The 16,580-nt window shown below is 53.8% G+C and overlaps 1 protein-coding gene across 1 annotated transcript in view; it reads left to right on the top strand.

Annotated features, from left to right (window-relative positions):
* WIPI2 (WD repeat domain, phosphoinositide interacting 2) overlaps positions 1-16,580 on the top strand; it is a 39,000-nt gene that overhangs the window by 20,163 nt on the left and 2,257 nt on the right. Inside the window, exons 3-10 of the mRNA XM_027042312.2 lie at positions 5,472-5,641; positions 7,694-7,790; positions 8,435-8,532; positions 8,962-9,054; positions 11,750-11,820; positions 14,108-14,215; positions 15,157-15,321; positions 16,180-16,287. Coding sequence (XP_026898113.1) covers positions 5,472-5,641; positions 7,694-7,790; positions 8,435-8,532; positions 8,962-9,054; positions 11,750-11,820; positions 14,108-14,215; positions 15,157-15,321; positions 16,180-16,287 — 910 coding nt within the window. The remainder of the gene's footprint in view (positions 1-5,471; positions 5,642-7,693; positions 7,791-8,434; positions 8,533-8,961; positions 9,055-11,749; positions 11,821-14,107; positions 14,216-15,156; positions 15,322-16,179; positions 16,288-16,580) is intronic.

Raw genomic sequence — 16,580 nt, 5'->3', positions numbered from 1 at the left:
TAGGGATTCAGCACCTCTGCATGGTGCTGTGCTCACCGCAAGTGTGGCTGCCATCTGTCACCATACGGTGCTGCAGCAGCACCACGGGACTACGTTCGCCATGCTGTTCCTTCCATCCTCGTGACTTACTCCACAACTAGTAGCTGGTGCCTCCTACTCCCCTCCACCCACCTTTGCCCATCCTCCCACCTCTCTCCCCTTTGTCGGCCACCACTTTGTTCTCTGTATTTAGGAGTCTGTTTCTGTGTGTGTTTCTTTTAGATTCCACATAGGAACTGGAACCCCGTGGTATTCATATTTCTCTGTCTTTAGTTCATTTAGGACAAAACTTTCTAGGTGCATCCATGTTGTTGCAAATGGCAAGATCTCATACTTTTTTTCACGGCTGAATAATATTCCTGTGTGTGTGTGTGTGTGTGTGTGTGTACATATGTACGTACGTGTGTACACGTCTTCTTCATCCATCCATTCATTCATCAACGGACGCTTGGATTGCTTCCATGTCTTGGCTTTTGTAAACAGTGCTGCAGTAAGCCTAGGGATGCGTGCATCTTTTCAAAGTAGTGTCTTCATTTTCTTTGGGTAAATAGCCAGTAGTGGGATTCCTGGATCGGGTGGTATTTCCATTTTTAATTTTGTGAGGAGCCTCCTTACTGTTTTCCAAATGGCTGTACCAGTTTCCACTCCCACCACCAGTGCCCCAGGGTTCCCTTTCCTCCGCAGCCTGGCCAACATTTGTTATTTCTTTTTGGTACTAGCCATTCTGACTCGTGTGAGAGGATATGTCCTTGTGGTTTTAATTTGGATTGCCCTGATGATGAGTGATGTCGAGCATCTTTTCATGTGTCTGTTGGCCATCTGTCTGCCTCCTTTGGAAATATGTTTATTCAGGTCCTTTGCCCATTTAAAAATCAGATTATTGGGGTTTTTTGGTGTTTAGCTGAGTTTTTTTATTTATACATATCTTGGATATTAACTTGTTATCGGGTATCTCATTTGCCAATATCTTCCCCCATTCAGTAGGTTGCCGTTTCATATTGTTGATGATGTCCTTTGCCGTGCAGAAGCTTTTTATTTCGGTGCAGTTCCAGTAGTTTATTTGTGCTTTTGTCTTGCTTCCCTGAGGAGACACGTGTAGAAACATGTTGCCAAAGTTGAGGTCAGAAGAGCTCACTGCTTGTGTTTTCTTTAAGGAGCTTTATGGTTTCAGGTCTCACATTTCGATCTTTGATCTGTTTCGAGTTTATTTTTGTGTATGGTGTGAGGACTTGGTCCAGTTTCGTTCTTTCACATGTTGCCGTCCGGTTCTCCCAACACGTTTATTGAAGAGGCTCTTTTCCTCCGTTGGATATTCTTGCTTCCTTTTATTTCTTCTTTCCTGTGGCCGTGGCTGGGACTTCCAACGCCCTGTTGAAGAAAAGTGGTGAGAAAGGACATCGCTGTCTCGTTCCTGAACTTGGAGGAAAAAGCTTTCGGTTTTTGACCTTTGAGTGTGGTGTTAGCTCTGGGTCTGTCTTGTGTGACCTTTCTTCTGTCACGGCCCACCTCCCAGGTTTTAAGTAGTTCTTGCCTCCGTTTATCCTGGCTTGACTGCGTCCTCGGTCTCTCTGTTAATAGATCCCGTGGCTCCTTTATTTCAAAACAGAGGCGTGGCCTGACCGCTAGGCCCCTGCGGGTGAGTCTGCAGCCACTGTCCTCCCTGCGCTCCTCCACCTCCTCCCTCCCTTCCACGTTTCCTGCTGCCTCCACTTCCCCATCAAAATCGGTCAAGATCGCCAAATAACATCCCTGGGCCCAGAGCGAGTGACTACTTCTCATTTCACCTCCACCTCTGGTAGTGCCGGCCGGCCCGCCGTTGCTGCCGCTTTCCTGCAGCCTCGTCCCCTGGGTCGTACAGCCGCTGCCACTGTCTCACTTGGTCTCCTTCACTGGCTCTCTTCCTCTGCCTGACTTGCAGCTGTCTCCGTGCCGCCCGGGGCCCCGGGCCTGCCTCTCCTCGGCCTCCACGCCACGTGGGGTGCTGCCTGCTCCTGTTCCCTGCTCCGTCCTCGGGGCCTTGGACAGCTTGTGGCCCGCATCTCATCGTGCATGTGGAATGGGTGAAGTCAGTAAGGTTGTGTCAGACAGGAGTGAAATCCATTCTTCGAAGGGAAGTACAGTCAGTTCCCATTGTGGTCATGTTCTGGAAATACGCCGTGAATACCCAGCAATCACTCCCGGGGCTAGGCTCCCATGCAGCTCTGGTCACCATGTTGTCATCAGCTAATGAACACACACGATCTTGCTTTATGGGAGGTTCTGTTTAAAGGCATCTTACCTTAATACGTATTGTTGATTTGTCAACAGTGAACTCACAACAAACAACACTGTAACTAAAGCTTATCTGACAAACATGATTCTCCGGAAGGCAATCACAGTCTCCTTGCCCTTGGGAGCACCAGCCAGCACTGTGGTTGGGGACTATTTTAAACAGTGACATCACCAACCAAAAGCACAAAATACGAGAACATAGACCATGAGAAGGATGATGGTTCACAGAATGAGCTGAAAACAAGAAGGCAGTGTGTCACCTCGTCCAGCCTCCGCTGGGGGTGTTGGGTCACTCACGTCCACGTTTTCTGGCCCCTCTGTGCATGTCCAGGATGGCTGTGCAGGGACCACGAGTATTCACTTGGCGGGGGGGTGGTGACGCAGAAACTTGAGCAACCAGGCAAATTTACAAACACAGAATAATAGTTAATGGTAAGTTTTGTGGGGTTTTTTTGTTTGTTTCATCTTAAAGAGAAAGAGTGCACAAGCAAGGGGAGGGGCAGAGGGAGGGGGGGGAGAGAGAGAGAGAGAGAGAGAGAGAGAGAGAATCCCAAGCAGGCTCCATCCAGGCTCAGCGGAGAGCCCTACACGGGGCTCGATCCCACAACCCTGGGATCATGACCTGAGCTGAAATCTAGAGTCGGACGCTTAACTGACTGAGCCTCCCAGGTGCCTCAATATTTACTTGTTTAATAAGAAGTCGGTATTGCGTATGCCAACTTCTCTTCACTATTTCCCTGTCCTACGATTAATAAAGCTGAGGCTCCAGCTTTTAACTTTATCATGGAAGAAATGGGTACCAGGTCTTGTAACTAGTAAACAACAGAATCGAGACTACAGTCTGATTTTCCTGAGGGGCCTGCCTCTCCCAGTCCCTGGCATCCACCCCCGGTACGTACTGAGGGGGAGCAATCGCCCTGTGCTTAGGTTAGCGTGAATGCGCTTGGACATTACCAAGGAGTTTTGCCCCTTAGAGGTAGCTCTTGTGGGTGGACCACTTCACCACTGAAGCAGATGTCACGGGTAAGATTAGCCCATTTTTTAGATATGACCCAATTCGAGAGATTTTTGTGTTTTGTTTGGTGGTGTTTTGAAAGGTTTGAGAAACAACCCAAAATCTAATCCTAGGCCTATTTTCAATCATCCAACAAATGTAAAACCGGCTGCACTTGTGCCGGGCGGTGCCAGACCTGGGGGTACTGCCCGAGCTGGCGGGGGAACACCACCAGATGGCCAGTGGTAACGTGATAACCGCCAAAGGGAGAAGTAGAGAACGCAATTAGATGCGCCCCAGACAGTCCCTGAATCCCGAAGAAGGAGCAGGGTAACTGGTGGGGGGAGCCTGGAGAGGGAGACGTTGGACAGTGATGGAGGGAGCACCCTTGGCCCCCGGGCCGGAACACCTTGCACAGCAAGTGTGGCGCCAGGCGCCCTCCCAGCTCCTCCTGGCCCAGCGGACCGTCTGCTCACCAAGCAGGCTTGTGGTCCTAACGCGGCGTCCCCGCCAATTTCCAGAGGGAAGGGGCTGGTCAAAGAACTCAAGTGTTGGGTCCTGAAGGAAGTTCTTGCTGCACACGATCAGCATTCTGGCTTCGGATGGGTCTTGTCTGAGTTTGGTCAGCCAGGTGAGAGTCGGGTCCTGGACGGGATCGGCAGCTTCTCCGAGCTGCGGACGGACCCCTGCTCTGTTTGCATAAAGGTTAGCCCGCTGCTGTGGGAAAGAAGTGATGTTCTCGGTAAAAGGGACTGCGAATCGGGCACTTGATTTCACTGCCTATTCTAAGTCATAAGAGCCTGTAGTTCCCCCCACAGGCATGTACGACGTCACTTCGCACACACATGGCTCTGGCTGCCGCCAGGTCTGTTAACGCCTGGTCATGCTGAGCACGTTGGGCCGTCGCATCTGTATGGAAATGATTGATTCCAAGCGCTTTCCTGGAAATAGTGTGTCTTCATAAAGGGGCCCTTGGAACTTATTCTTTCATTTTGTTCTAGTAGTTGGGTTTCTAAACTTAAGTGTGCCTTTGTTACACCATTTAAATCCAGCATCAGAGCTAATGGAGAGGAGTCCTTTTGGGTAACTTTGTATTTTGTGTTCTGTGTGAATTTTCGCCTAAGGGCATCTTAGTTACAGTGGAAACATCGCTGAGGCTTCAGATAGTCAGGACTTCCGGGTCCCCCGGGCCGCGCCTGTCAGGTTATCTCTGTTCTGTGTGCCCCGCTCAGGTCCAGAGAGGTAGGTCCCGGGTCTCTGCTGGCTTGATGGACGGGTACGAGCTCGAAGCACCCACCGCAGCCGCATCCCAACAGACACAGGCCGCCCGTGGAAATAGTGGGGATTGCTGCTTCTGTGATTTTTCTACGGTCCAGGATTCTCTTTGCTCCTAGATCTGAACCGACCCGGGGATTTACTAAGAAAACAAGCGCAGAAATAGAGACTGGGGTCCATGTGGACGTTAGCGGAGATGGGGTGGGTGTGAGGTAGTATCTATGGAGGGTCCGTTGCATCTGCTGCTTTCTGTGCAGGACGTGTGCGCTTACTTTTAACATCACCTTGTGGGGGGGGGGGGGGTATCCCCACTTGAAGTGGGCGCAGGCAGATAACGGTGTAGAGCGCCGGCTGCGGGCCGGTATCTGCAGGTCCCCTGCCCCCCGACAGTTCCACGGAGGAGCCGTGGTCCCCAGCCTACGTGTGAGGAGATGAGACTTAGAAAGATCGAGTCCTCTAGAGGTCGGTTATTCGGGGCCCATCGCCTGTCAAGCACTGATGGGGAAGTTCCAGGACCACAGCTGCGAGCGGGGACGTGAAGCCTCTGTCCTCATGGGAGCTCACGTTCCGGGGTGTGTCCGGGGTGTGCCCGGGGAGCCGGCCGTGAGCCGCTGTGGGGCGGGAGTGAGCAGGATGGTGTGAGAGAGGAGCGAGAAGGGCCTCCTGGGAGGAGGGGGGTAGACCCGGGGGGTAGTCTGTCCCCGAGCTCATCTTCCCACTCCGCTGTGTTCTGGGACCGTCCCCGCAGTCCCGTCCCATCGCCACACGACCACCGTTGTGAGCCCGCGGTGCTCCACTGGTCGTGCGTGTGCACTTCGACGTGCATCCGCGTGTGTGAGCAGACCGCGCCCGTCGCGACGAATACGTACGTGTGTGTGTTTTGTACTTTCAGCTGATACCGAAGATGTGTGCATCGTAGAAAGATTGTTCTCCAGCAGCCTAGTGGCCATCGTTAGCCTCAAAGCCCCGAGGAAGCTGAAAGTTTGCCACTTCAAGAAAGGCACCGAGATCTGCAACTACAGCTACTCGAACACCATACTGGCCGTGAAACTCAACAGGCAGGTGAGCGACACCGCGCCCAGGACGCCAGGCGCCCCGTCCCCGCCCCGCCGCTCCCGCGCAGCTTCCAGCCGGCCCTGCCGCCACCCGGTCTCCCCCGGGGCCTGGGAGAGCTGGCGCTCCCGGGCCCCAGCCCCGGGCCCTGGTCCTGCTCGCCCCGGGCCGCCTCCCCGATGCAGCTCCGTCTCCTCGACGGTTCTGCTCCAAGCACACTGTCCCCGCGCACGTTCTTGGGCTCCGCCGGGTTAACTTCTACTCTCGTCAAGACACAAGCCTAGCGCTCCCCTGAATGCGCACTCGGCCGTCGAGTGGCGTCAGGGTTTTCGTCCCTTCTTTCACTTTCGTAGGTGCTACTCAAAAAATACATCTGTGGGCGTCTTTTTCCTTTTTTCTTCTTTTTTCTCTTTTAAACTTACTGTCTTCCCCACACTCCCAAAAACATCTGGCCCAGAGTATGCGCTTGGTGGCTGGCACCGGAGCTTATTTCGTGAGACCACCTCATGGCTTTCGCTTCCCTACAAAACGCAGCACCGTCCTGAAGATCCTTCACCTTTTCCGCGACAACCACGTATTCCTCGCAGGGAAAGCTGTCGACGTTGCCGGGTGCAGAGCGCACGTCGCCGCGCTGGGGTCTGCAGCGTCCGACCGGGTGGAGTGGTTGCACCGGGGGCGCGCTGGTGCGATTCAGACTGGGAGGGGGGCTGTGATCTGCGGAAGTGGGTCAGAGCGGAGGATTGTAAGGCGTGACCTTTTGAACGCTTTTGAACCTAAAACATACAAGTGTACGTGCACGCACCAGCTACTGTGCGAGCCGGGCCGTCTTCCTTGTGTGAATCGTCCCTTGGCGCATCAGCTGCAAGCAGTCATTCTCCTCAGAGCGGGGTGTGAACTGCACCTGCAAAATAATGAGAGCGCAGAGTGAGTTTTCATGCTTTTAAAAACCCCTAGGCTTTGGGGGCACCTGAGTGGCTCGGTCGGTTAAGCCTCCAACTCTTGGTTTCTGCTCAAGTCTTGATCTCAAGGGATCGAGCCCAGTGTGGGGCTCTGCACTGACAGGGCGGAGCCTGCTTGGAATTCCCTCTGGGTCTCTATCCCTGCTCTCCGCCCCCACCCCTGCTCCAGATAGATCGATAGATATGGCACCTGGGTGGCTCACTTAGTTAAGCAACTCTTGATTACAACTCAGGTCATAATCTCACGGTTCGTCACTTTGAGCCCCGTGTCGGGCTCTTTGCTGGTAGCATGGAACCTGCTTGGGATTCTCTGTGTCTCCCTCTCTCTCTGTCCCTCCCATACGAGTGTGCTCTCTCTCTCTCTTTCTCTCACTCACTCACTCTTGCTCCTCATCTCTCAAATGTTAAAAAAAAAAAAACAACCCTAGGCTTTTATTCTTGTTTTGCCATGCTTTATTCGTTTATTCATGCTTTATTTCTGTTTTTGTTTGTTTGTTTGTTTGTTTTTTGTTTTTAAGAGAACATGTGCACACACACGAGCCGGGGAAGGGGGCAAAAGGGGGATGGGGAGAGAATCTCACGCATGCTCCATGCTCGGCACAGAGCCTGACACGGGGCTTGATCCACGACCTGTTCCGAAATCAGGTGTTGGCCGCTCAACTGACTGAGCCATCCAGGCACCCCCAGCATGGGTTTTTGAAAGCAGCTGACCTTTACCAGACCTGTCCAAGGCACCTGCTCTGCTTTTCATGAGGGGAGGAGTGAGCCAAACAAAAACAAACCAAAAACACAAAATGAACTCTTCTTAGCTGTAGTTCACCAGTGTCTGTAATAGTGAATTAAATGTCACGGTTAGAGGTCCTGGTACAGTCGGCAGAAATGGTCACGGGAGCAGGCACTGCTGGCTTTGGACGTCACACGAGTGGTAAATGAGGAACAAAGCCGCCCAGTCACGGCCAACGTCCTCTGTGCCGCGAGCGTCCAGTCCGCCTGGTGTTCCGGAAGGAACAGGGAGCCTCCGTATCCCGGAGGCGGTTAAGACTGGGGAGCAAACATTGTGTTGTGTCTTTATTTTGGGTTTTCTGTTGTGTCCCTTCCCTAGCGGCTGATAGTGTGCCTGGAGGAATCTCTCTACATACACAACATCCGGGACATGAAGGTACTGCACACAATCAGGGAGACCCCTCCGAACCCTGCAGGTAAACGAGTTGCGGGAAGAAAGTGTCATTGCCTGATTCTGCCTCTCACTTATTTTGATTTTATTTTAGAGAGAGTGTGTATGCACGTGGGGGTGGGGGGGCGGGTGGTGGGCAGAGGAAAAGAGGGAGAGACTCCTAAGCCGGCTCCGCGCTCAGTGCTGAGTCCCGTGCGGGACTTGATCCCACAACCCTGGGATCACGACCTGAGCCGAAATCAAGAGTCGCACGCCTAACCGGCTGAGCCACCCAAGTGCCCTTGGTTCTGCCTTTTAAAGATTAGCCATTTTGTCCATATAGCTTCTACCCAGGTAGACCGCTTTGGAAAGTAGTGATCTTAAACCAAGCTGCTTTCCCTCTGCTGCTGGGCTTGTGACCACGTAAACCATTGGTTTCGTCGGCTTCCAGTTCTGAGGTTACTGATCTGTTTCAAGCAAAGGCCTGCAGTCTGTTTTTATAATCTTGTCACTGAAGGAGGTGGTTGGGGCTGTGGTGCTAGAAGCAAGCCCGCTCGGCAGCCGCCAGGGCTGGCTCAGGGTCCCCTTTGCTGTCTGCGTTCTTTGTTACGTAAATGCCAGCTTCTGTCTAACAGCGGAACAGAAAACCCTCTCGTCCTAACTCTCCTGGGCCTCCGTGTGTTTCCACAGGCTTGTGTGCGTTGTCGATAAACAACGACAACTGTTACTTGGCATACCCGGGCAGTGCGACCATCGGAGAGGTGCAGGTCTTCGACACCATCAACTTGGTGAGGCTCCTTTTGTGCTGGGGTCACTCGCTCGAACATCCTCGTCCCCGAACCGGGTGCCGGGGAGCCTTCAGCCTCCTCGTTTCTGTGGCTCGGCCCTGCGGTTTCACTGCCGCCTTCCTGGGGGCACAGCAGGTCCGGGTGACCTCTCCCTGCAGATGGATCCCCGTGGTCACGCCCGCAGTGCTGAGCTCGGGCAGACTGGCCGCTGGAAGGGCCGGAGGGAACTGTAGCCACTTCGCGGACGGCCTGCTTGGAGCAGCCTTGCCTCGGGCCCCACCCCCAGTAAATCAGGTGGACATGGCCTTGGTGTCAGCTGGCGTGGTGTCGGAGGCCCAGCCAGTCAGCGCTTTAGCCTCGTGACGGGGGGGCGGCGGGGAGTGTGGTCTTGCCGCGCGGCGGCCACGGCACGTCGGTCTTGCCTTCCAGAGAGCTGCGAACATGATCCCGGCTCACGACAGTCCTTTGGCGGCGCTCGCATTCGACGCCAGTGGAACCAAGCTGGCCACCGCCTCGGAGAAGGTACATCTGCCGCGTGGCCCCACGGGAACCCGGTCTGGGGGCTCTGGCACACTTTCTCAGTTCCGCTCACACAGTCGAGCGACCAGATGGGTTTCTGGGTCGACCGGCTCCCAGACCAGCACGGACAGCGGCCCCCGCGGCGGCCGTGGGACGAGCCGCCCGGACTGCGGTGGGAGCGTGTGGGCGACACGCCCCACGTCCTCCTCTGAGACGGTGCTGGCGGGCGCGGTGCCAGGGAACTCGAATGGCAGTGAGGAGTGGACGCGGTTCCGCCCAGGGCGGGTCTGAACACATTTCGGTGCACGCTCTTTCCTTTCCTTCTGTGTCTGCTCACTTAAGACAGTGACCGTGCCGAATGTATCACCTACATCCTCTTTCGCCCTGCGTGTGTCGTATTTCGCAGAGTTAAAAACCCTTCTAACGGCCGTACGGCACTTGGTTGTGCTTTACCGAGACGTCACCCTGTGGGGACGTTTATGTTCTTCCTACTGTTTAGATTGGAACGATCACATTTGGAATATAGATAATAGTGTGTCTTACATACAGATCTTTTTTGTGCCTCTCGGTTCACTTAAGAGATTCCAATGAGCAGACTTTCTGGGTTCAAAGGATGTGGTTGTTGTAAGGTTCTCCCCACACAGCACAGGGCGACTCCCTTCCTTCCGCTTGGACCTCTTCTCCCCCCCCCCCCCCCCCTTCTTGACACCGGAGGGGCGTCACTGTCTTCCCAGCTTGGCTGCTACGTCTTGTTCCTTTGCAGCTCCTCTGGTCTCCTTAATCTCGTTCTCCTCTGTTCCGGCTTCTTCTGTGCAGTTCCCTGCTGCCTAGCTGTGCTTTGATGCTCACCGACAACCTAGGTAGCCTGCCTCCTGTCTCCTCTCCCCTTGAGCCAGCCAACCACGTAAGATTTGAGAAAAGTCCGCTTGAACTCTGCCGCAAGGGTCCCCTAGTTTCAGTAACAACAGCGCTGCCATCTGTGGTTCCCTTAGTCACCGAGGACACAGGTCTTTTATGTTCATGACCCCATCCCATCCCCCAGCAAGGTACACATATTCTCATTTCATATCGAGGGTTCAGAGAGATTAATCATTTGCTCGGAGTCACCAAGCTGGGTGGCAGCAGAGGTTTGGACTCCAAGCCTGGCTTTGCTTTTAAACACCACTGGACGATTGCGTCGTCGCCTTGTTCGCTTCTAGGGCAGTGGCAGTGAGCTTCTGTCACCCCTTGGGTAATAAAGTCTCGTCTCCGTAGTTCTCATCGGGTCAGAGAAGCACCCTAAAGCATTTTGTGGAGCCTCAGGGCCGGTAAAAACAGAACTGGAGCTTTCTGGACAATGAAGAGCAATCTTCTGATTTGCTTTTAGCCCGAATACTCTTGGTGCGTGGGGTTAGCCCTTGGCGGCATCCCGTCCTGCGGGGCGCTCAGCCGTGTCCAGCTATATGCTTGATCCTGCATTCAGTGGGCACAGTGAGGCTCCTTACCGGCTCACCATTAATTAGTATTACGCAATAGGTATGCCATTAAAATAAATTTCTACATCCGAAAATTTAGACTACAGAGGACAAAACCTTTGCTGTGGTTGTTGTTGTAGATGAGTGTGCTATTTTATCCTTTTCAAGTCTCAAGAATGGCAGACTCATTTGGTATCTTTTTATCCAGAGAGAATCACTATATTTAAAGAACGTTTTCCAGAAGGAAACGATTCCTGGTGTTCTGTAATTAGGTTGCTTATAGCTTATTTATTTATTTATTTTTACTATTTATAAACACGTCAGATATCATAGAATGGTTTTCACACTAAAGAGTTTGAACCTTCCAAAACGCATTTGGTGTCAGGTGACCCTCTGAGTAATTCTTCCTGCCCCCGCACATTTGAGATACTACCTGTTTTCAGGTTTTCCTAGGAGTCTCTTCCCTGTGTGTTTTATGACCGTAGCTTGTTAGTATTCTTTTAACATCTGGATGTCAAAAGCACTACTCGTGCTCACTCTCTTGGATGTTCTGTCTTACTCTCTCAGATGTTCAAGTCCTGTCCTTCCAGGCACACGTCCCCGTTCTCCAGGGCAGCGGCAGGAAACTAGCATCTTGAGAATGGCTCATCCCCACACGGGGAAGTAGGGCCACTCACTGCTCGTTCATACGCTCCTTTGTCTGAGTCATATGGGTTTTCTTAGTGTTGGTCCTACCATGTATAAGTTGGGACTTACTTGTTTTTAGGCCATTAAGTAGCATTTCCAGCCAGTGGTTCCCTTGATCAGTCACCCAACCTGAAGCAGCAAGAGAGGCTGTCCGGGTGGGGGGTTGGGGGGGGGGGGGGGCGGACCTTGAACCTCTCAGACCACCGAGTGAGGTGATGCTTCCTGATGTGCAGCAGGGTCGGCTCGTAAGAGTTTAAACTTCACATCACGTAGAAGGACCAGAACTGTTGCACACTTGACTCCAAGGGTATCGGGGTTTAGAGCAAGCAGAGAGTTACAGCGGCCGCATTTGAAGAGAAGCGTAAACGTTGAGTACGCAGTAGAAGCGGGAAATGTTCCCGTGGGCAGAGTGGGGTGCTGCTGGCGTGCAGGGGGCGTGTGGAAGCTGCTGCTGAGTGGCGCCTCTTGTGTTTCCTTCACAGTCTGATGTGAAGGAGACAGAAGGCTGGGCTCACTCGGTTAAAATCCCTTTTTCTTTCCTTTTTCACCTGTCACAGGGGACCGTGATTAGAGTGTTTTCCATTCCAGAGGGACAGAAACTCTTTGAGTTCCGGAGAGGAGTTAAGAGGTAAGATACAGAAGTCCCAGAACTGGTTTTGGAGTTGACATTTGGATTTCGGATGTGTGTTCTCTGGATCGAGTGGAAACTTAAAGCAGCCCTGAGAGCCCCATTTCAGTGCACAAGTGTTTCTCAACCCAGCCAGACGGTCAGAGGGGACTTGGGGGTCGTCCTGACGGGTAAAGGAGCACGTTTATAACGCCAGCTGGCTTTCTTCTGTCTGCCACCCCCCCAGAACGGAGGGCAATGGCCAGGCAGCCCAAGAATGAGGAGGAAGCGGCCTGACTGGACCCCTTGGAGCCATGTGGCTTCCTCGGCCTGCTCTGAGGTGGCAGGCCCATGAGTTCCCGACCTGCTCATCACGCTCCTGTCCTGCTCCTCTACTCAGAAAACCCCTCAGCGTTTGGTGCTCCCTCCACTAATCTCCCTGTCCGTCTGCACACCTTGCTGGGTCTGTACTTGGCACCCCCTGGGTCCTCTTCCACGGGACTGGCTCTAGGGCTCTGGTCCCTGTCCTGAAGGGGCCACCGATAGTGCCCACCCCAGGGCGGGAACTGGGCCGGGAGGTTTTCCAGAACCTGCAGCTGTTGGCCACCCCCACTTCTGGGAACCTTGCGTTGTGCATCAGCACTCCCTCTCATCCCTGGGGTCCTTCCCAGAGACGGCACACGCGTGCTTTAGGGTCCCGTCTCCAAAGCCAGATGCCTCAGTCCCTCCCCATTACTGCTTCCTAGGTTTCTTGCCTTTTTTCTCTTGGTTTTCCTTACATTCACCTTTCTCGATTTTTCTACTGCTACTGCTTCTCCATTTCCTCTCCCTGTGTCTCACTTCTGCCCTGGAGCCTCTCCTCCTGTGCTGTGCGGCCCCACAGGTTCCCACAGGCTCCTAAACCGGGTTGTCTGTGTGCTGGTGGGTCCACCTGTGTGTGTGGCCCAGGCTGCTCTCCTGACACACACCTGTATTTCTCCTGCCTGCTGGATGCTGGGGCCCCCGGTGACCCACCAGAAGGTGCCCCCCATCTGCCCTTCATCACTCACGTGCCTGATCTTGGTGAACACCGCCATCATCGACCTGGTGCCTGGGTCAGAGGGGCTCCACACTGGCTCCTTTCTCCCATTCAGTCAGGTGGCAGGGGTGTCGGCACCCTGGGTCAGTCCCACCAACCCCCTTTCCCTTCCGCCTCTGCCCTCCCAGTTCGAATCACTGCCGTCTGACCTCTTGTGTGCCTCGGTCTCTGTCGTCGACCCCTTCGGTCCATTCTTCAGACTGTGGCCCAGGTTGCTCTTTGAGGGTGTCAGTGTCAGTAAAGCACATGCCCGTTGGGGGAGTTCGAGGCATGCCTCCTGTCGGCAGGGCCGACCGCAGACCCCCCAGCCGTGGTGCGTGAGGCCTGCCGTTCCCTGCTTTTCCAGCTCGGCTGCCCTGGCCCCGTGACTCCCAGCTCCGGCCACACTGAACGCCCGCTCCTCAGAGGGAACTCTCTGCACCGGGTCTCGCCTGTGCGGTCTCCTGTGCTGGGTGTCAGTCTGTGACCCGGCCGACTGCTGACCCTCGCGTGGCAACAACCCTTCCCTCCACGGGTCTCTAGCGCCGCCCACTCGTACTTTCCGGCTCTCCTTTCTTGCGGCAGATTACTGTCCGGGAATTCGGCTCACCGAAACTCCATGAAAGCAAGAGCCCTTCCTGATTTCCCCGCTTCATCCCCAGAGCTTGGCCCGACACCGGCCCTGCACAGGCACCTGTTAAACACGTACTGACCTGACGGGGCAGACGCATCTTGTACTTCTAAGTATCAGGAGCAAGTGCAGGTTCATTTGAGGCTTTGGGATTTTTACAGCGGTTTTTAAGATAAACTGGAGAGTCTGAGCGTGTTGAAAGTTCTGCTTTCCTCTTAGATACCACCAAGGTTGCCAGTCTGCCTTGCATGTTAAGAATTGCGAGGATTTGAATTATTGGACTTTGTTTTATTAACCTGAGTGCTGTAAATCCTGCCTGATTCAGCTAAAACTGGTTTAGTGAAGCCCTGAATCCCTTTGTTATTTGGAATTTCAAAGAAAATTAGCCAGCAGTATGGTAAAGAATTGCTCTTAATTTATTATCTTTAAAACATTTTTTCTTCAGAGAAATTTTTGAAAAAGCGTCTGGAGAGGAATAAGAAAGATGTCCGTAGACTCAAGTATCCCAATTCCGAGAACTTTTCTTCTCTGACTTTAAAGTCCCTGGAGAAAGGTTGCTAATCGCCCCTTGGAGGTTTGCGGGCGACCGCGTCACTCAGGCCTCTTTTGCTCACCCGCAGGTGTGTAAGCATCTGCTCCTTGGCCTTCAGCATGGACAGCCTATTCCTGTCCGCGTCCAGCAACACTGAGACTGTGCACATCTTCAAACTTGAGACTGTGAAAGAAAAGTGAGTTGAGTTGCAGAGACATGTTTGTTTAAAAAAAAAAAAAAATACAAAGCCCTTTTTCCACTGACTGGGTGGAAATTCCAGCACGGATGTTGTCCTGCCTTTAGACATTTTTGCCAGTAAACACCCCGGAGCTGCCTCTCATGTAAGTGTCACCAGATGTGGGCTCAGCGGTGAAATGACTTCCCTGAAAGATGAGGCAGTGAGGCAGGACAGGAGGTTGGGGGACGGGGGTGGTGTGAAGAGGGACGTCCTGGGGTCTGTGCACATGTCCCCTCGTTCCACTGCCTTTACCCACACAAGACGTGGGAGTGCGTGCTGGCTCCAGCCTGCCCACAGGTGGTTTCTGCATTTAAAGCAATTGATTTAAATTCCGCGTTACTCTGACGGGTGTGCGCAGTGAAGGAGAGGTTCTTTTCTTAACTTTTAAAAAGACACCCACAAGGTTGAATGTTGTTAGTTCACGTGCTGTCTTACTCAAAGGAATATTTACGATAAGTTAACAAATACATCCACGTGAACAACAACAAAATCGGGCTCTGGGGAAATAATTGAGATGTGTGCTCATGAGGTTTCCGTAGACTTCCTGTTGAAAAGTTCTGGGGCGGAGGGCGGGTCGTGAATCTGGCCCCGTGCATTTTCACTTCTGCTGCAAAGTGGGGAGCCTGCCCGTCTGCCACCGTCTCGTGTGGCCCCCTGGGGGGAGCAAGGCTCTTCTAGGTTCTGAAACCTGACGGGCCTCCTCTGACCCTTCTCAGGAGATGCGCCCACAGCGTCCCCAGTCTCTTGAGACTTCGTCGTTCTCTACGCCCCTTTTTCCCGAGGTGTGGGGAACCCCTCTTCCAGTTTCAGGGCTGATACTTGCTTCTGTGAGTGGGACCTGGTCATTGTCCTGGCGGAGAGTCCGCCTTTGTGTATCTGATAATGGTTCTTCCTTCTAGACCTCAGGAGGAGCCCACCACCTGGACCGGGTACTTCGGGAAAGTGCTCATGGCGTCCACCAGCTACTTGCCCTCCCAAGTAACAGAAATGTTCAACCAGGGCAGAGCCTTTGCCACAGTCCGCCTGCCTTTCTGTGGCCACAAGAACATCTGCTCACTGGCCACGTGAGTAGGGACAGGGGTCACCTCTCTCTCTCCTGCCAGGGTACATCCAGTCAGGAGCCTGGTCTCGGATCACTGCAGACGGTGGAGGTGTGGCCCCGTTAAGTTGCTCCCGGCCCGGGAACAGCCCGGAACTTAGGCCTTTGCAAAGCTTGGTCAAGAGTTAGGTGGAAGTGGAGGGAACCCCCAAGTGCCTCTTCACCGTTACTGGACTGAAATGCTTCCCCTGCGTTGTTCTGATCCAAAAATTCTTCCTCTTTCTGTTTCTGTTGGGAATATTGGTCGTGTTACTAAAGAAACCGCCTAAATCTGAACTATAGGAGGCCGCCAATAGTTAACCTCTTGGGACCTACAGAACCTGCAGTGTGACCTAGTCCAGGGCTGTCTGTGTTGCTCTGGAGTGGGGCTTCAGAATGCACAAGGCGCCTGGTGAGCTTCGTCGGATTGTCCAGAGTGTAGCCACGCAGGGAGATACTGTCTTGAAAATTCCGCGATAGCACGTCTTCGTGATTCCGTGCACGTAACAAACGTTACTTGACCTCCTCTTTGTCCAACTAACGTAGTTGAAATGTCTACGCTTGGCATTCAGAGAAGCCATGGAAGTAGTTTTGTTCCCAGCTCTTCTGTGGGCTTGGGTGTCGATTCGCACGAAGTGCACCCGCAGCCCCCATGCTGTGGCCTCAGGCGGCGGGCGGGCGGCATCTCTCTTCTCACCAGTGGAGCGCACGAAACTAACTCTGCTCCTTTGGGGTGGGGGGTGAGAGGCCTTCCTGGCTGTGCCACAGGCGAGGCTCCTGGTTTACCAAGAATGTTGTATGAAGGCGGAGGTCCTAGAATCGGGCTCCTTCTGATTCTTCCTAGAATTCAGAAGATTCCCCGGCTACTGGTGGGAGCTTCCGACGGGTACTTGTACATGTACAACCTGGACCCCCAGGAGGGAGGCGAGTGCACCCTGATGAAGCAGCACAAGTAAGTGGGCCTCAGCCGGCCAGCACCGCCAGCGCGGGTACTGTAATGTCAGGCACCCCCCCCCGCCACCGCCATGCGTTTGCCCGGTTCCCCAAAAGCCAGTGACACAGACGGGCATGTGCCTGCGGGGCTGGCCTGTGCCACTGAGGAGACTCCCTTGCGCAGACAGAACTGGGTGAGCGCGCGGGCCCCGGCTCTTGGCGCTGCTCTGCTGGTGGCCCAGTGCGGTGACTGTGTAGAGATCGGGCAGGCGGCCGGCGCTGTGCTCGTCCGTCTCCGGGCCGGGCTGGGCC

The sequence above is a fragment of the Acinonyx jubatus genome, chromosome E3 (assembly GCF_027475565.1).
Source record: "Acinonyx jubatus isolate Ajub_Pintada_27869175 chromosome E3, VMU_Ajub_asm_v1.0, whole genome shotgun sequence".
Taxonomy (NCBI): domain Eukaryota; kingdom Metazoa; phylum Chordata; class Mammalia; order Carnivora; family Felidae; genus Acinonyx; species Acinonyx jubatus.
Note: the sequence above shows the minus strand (reverse complement) of the source record. Positions and strands in the feature narration are given on the sequence as shown.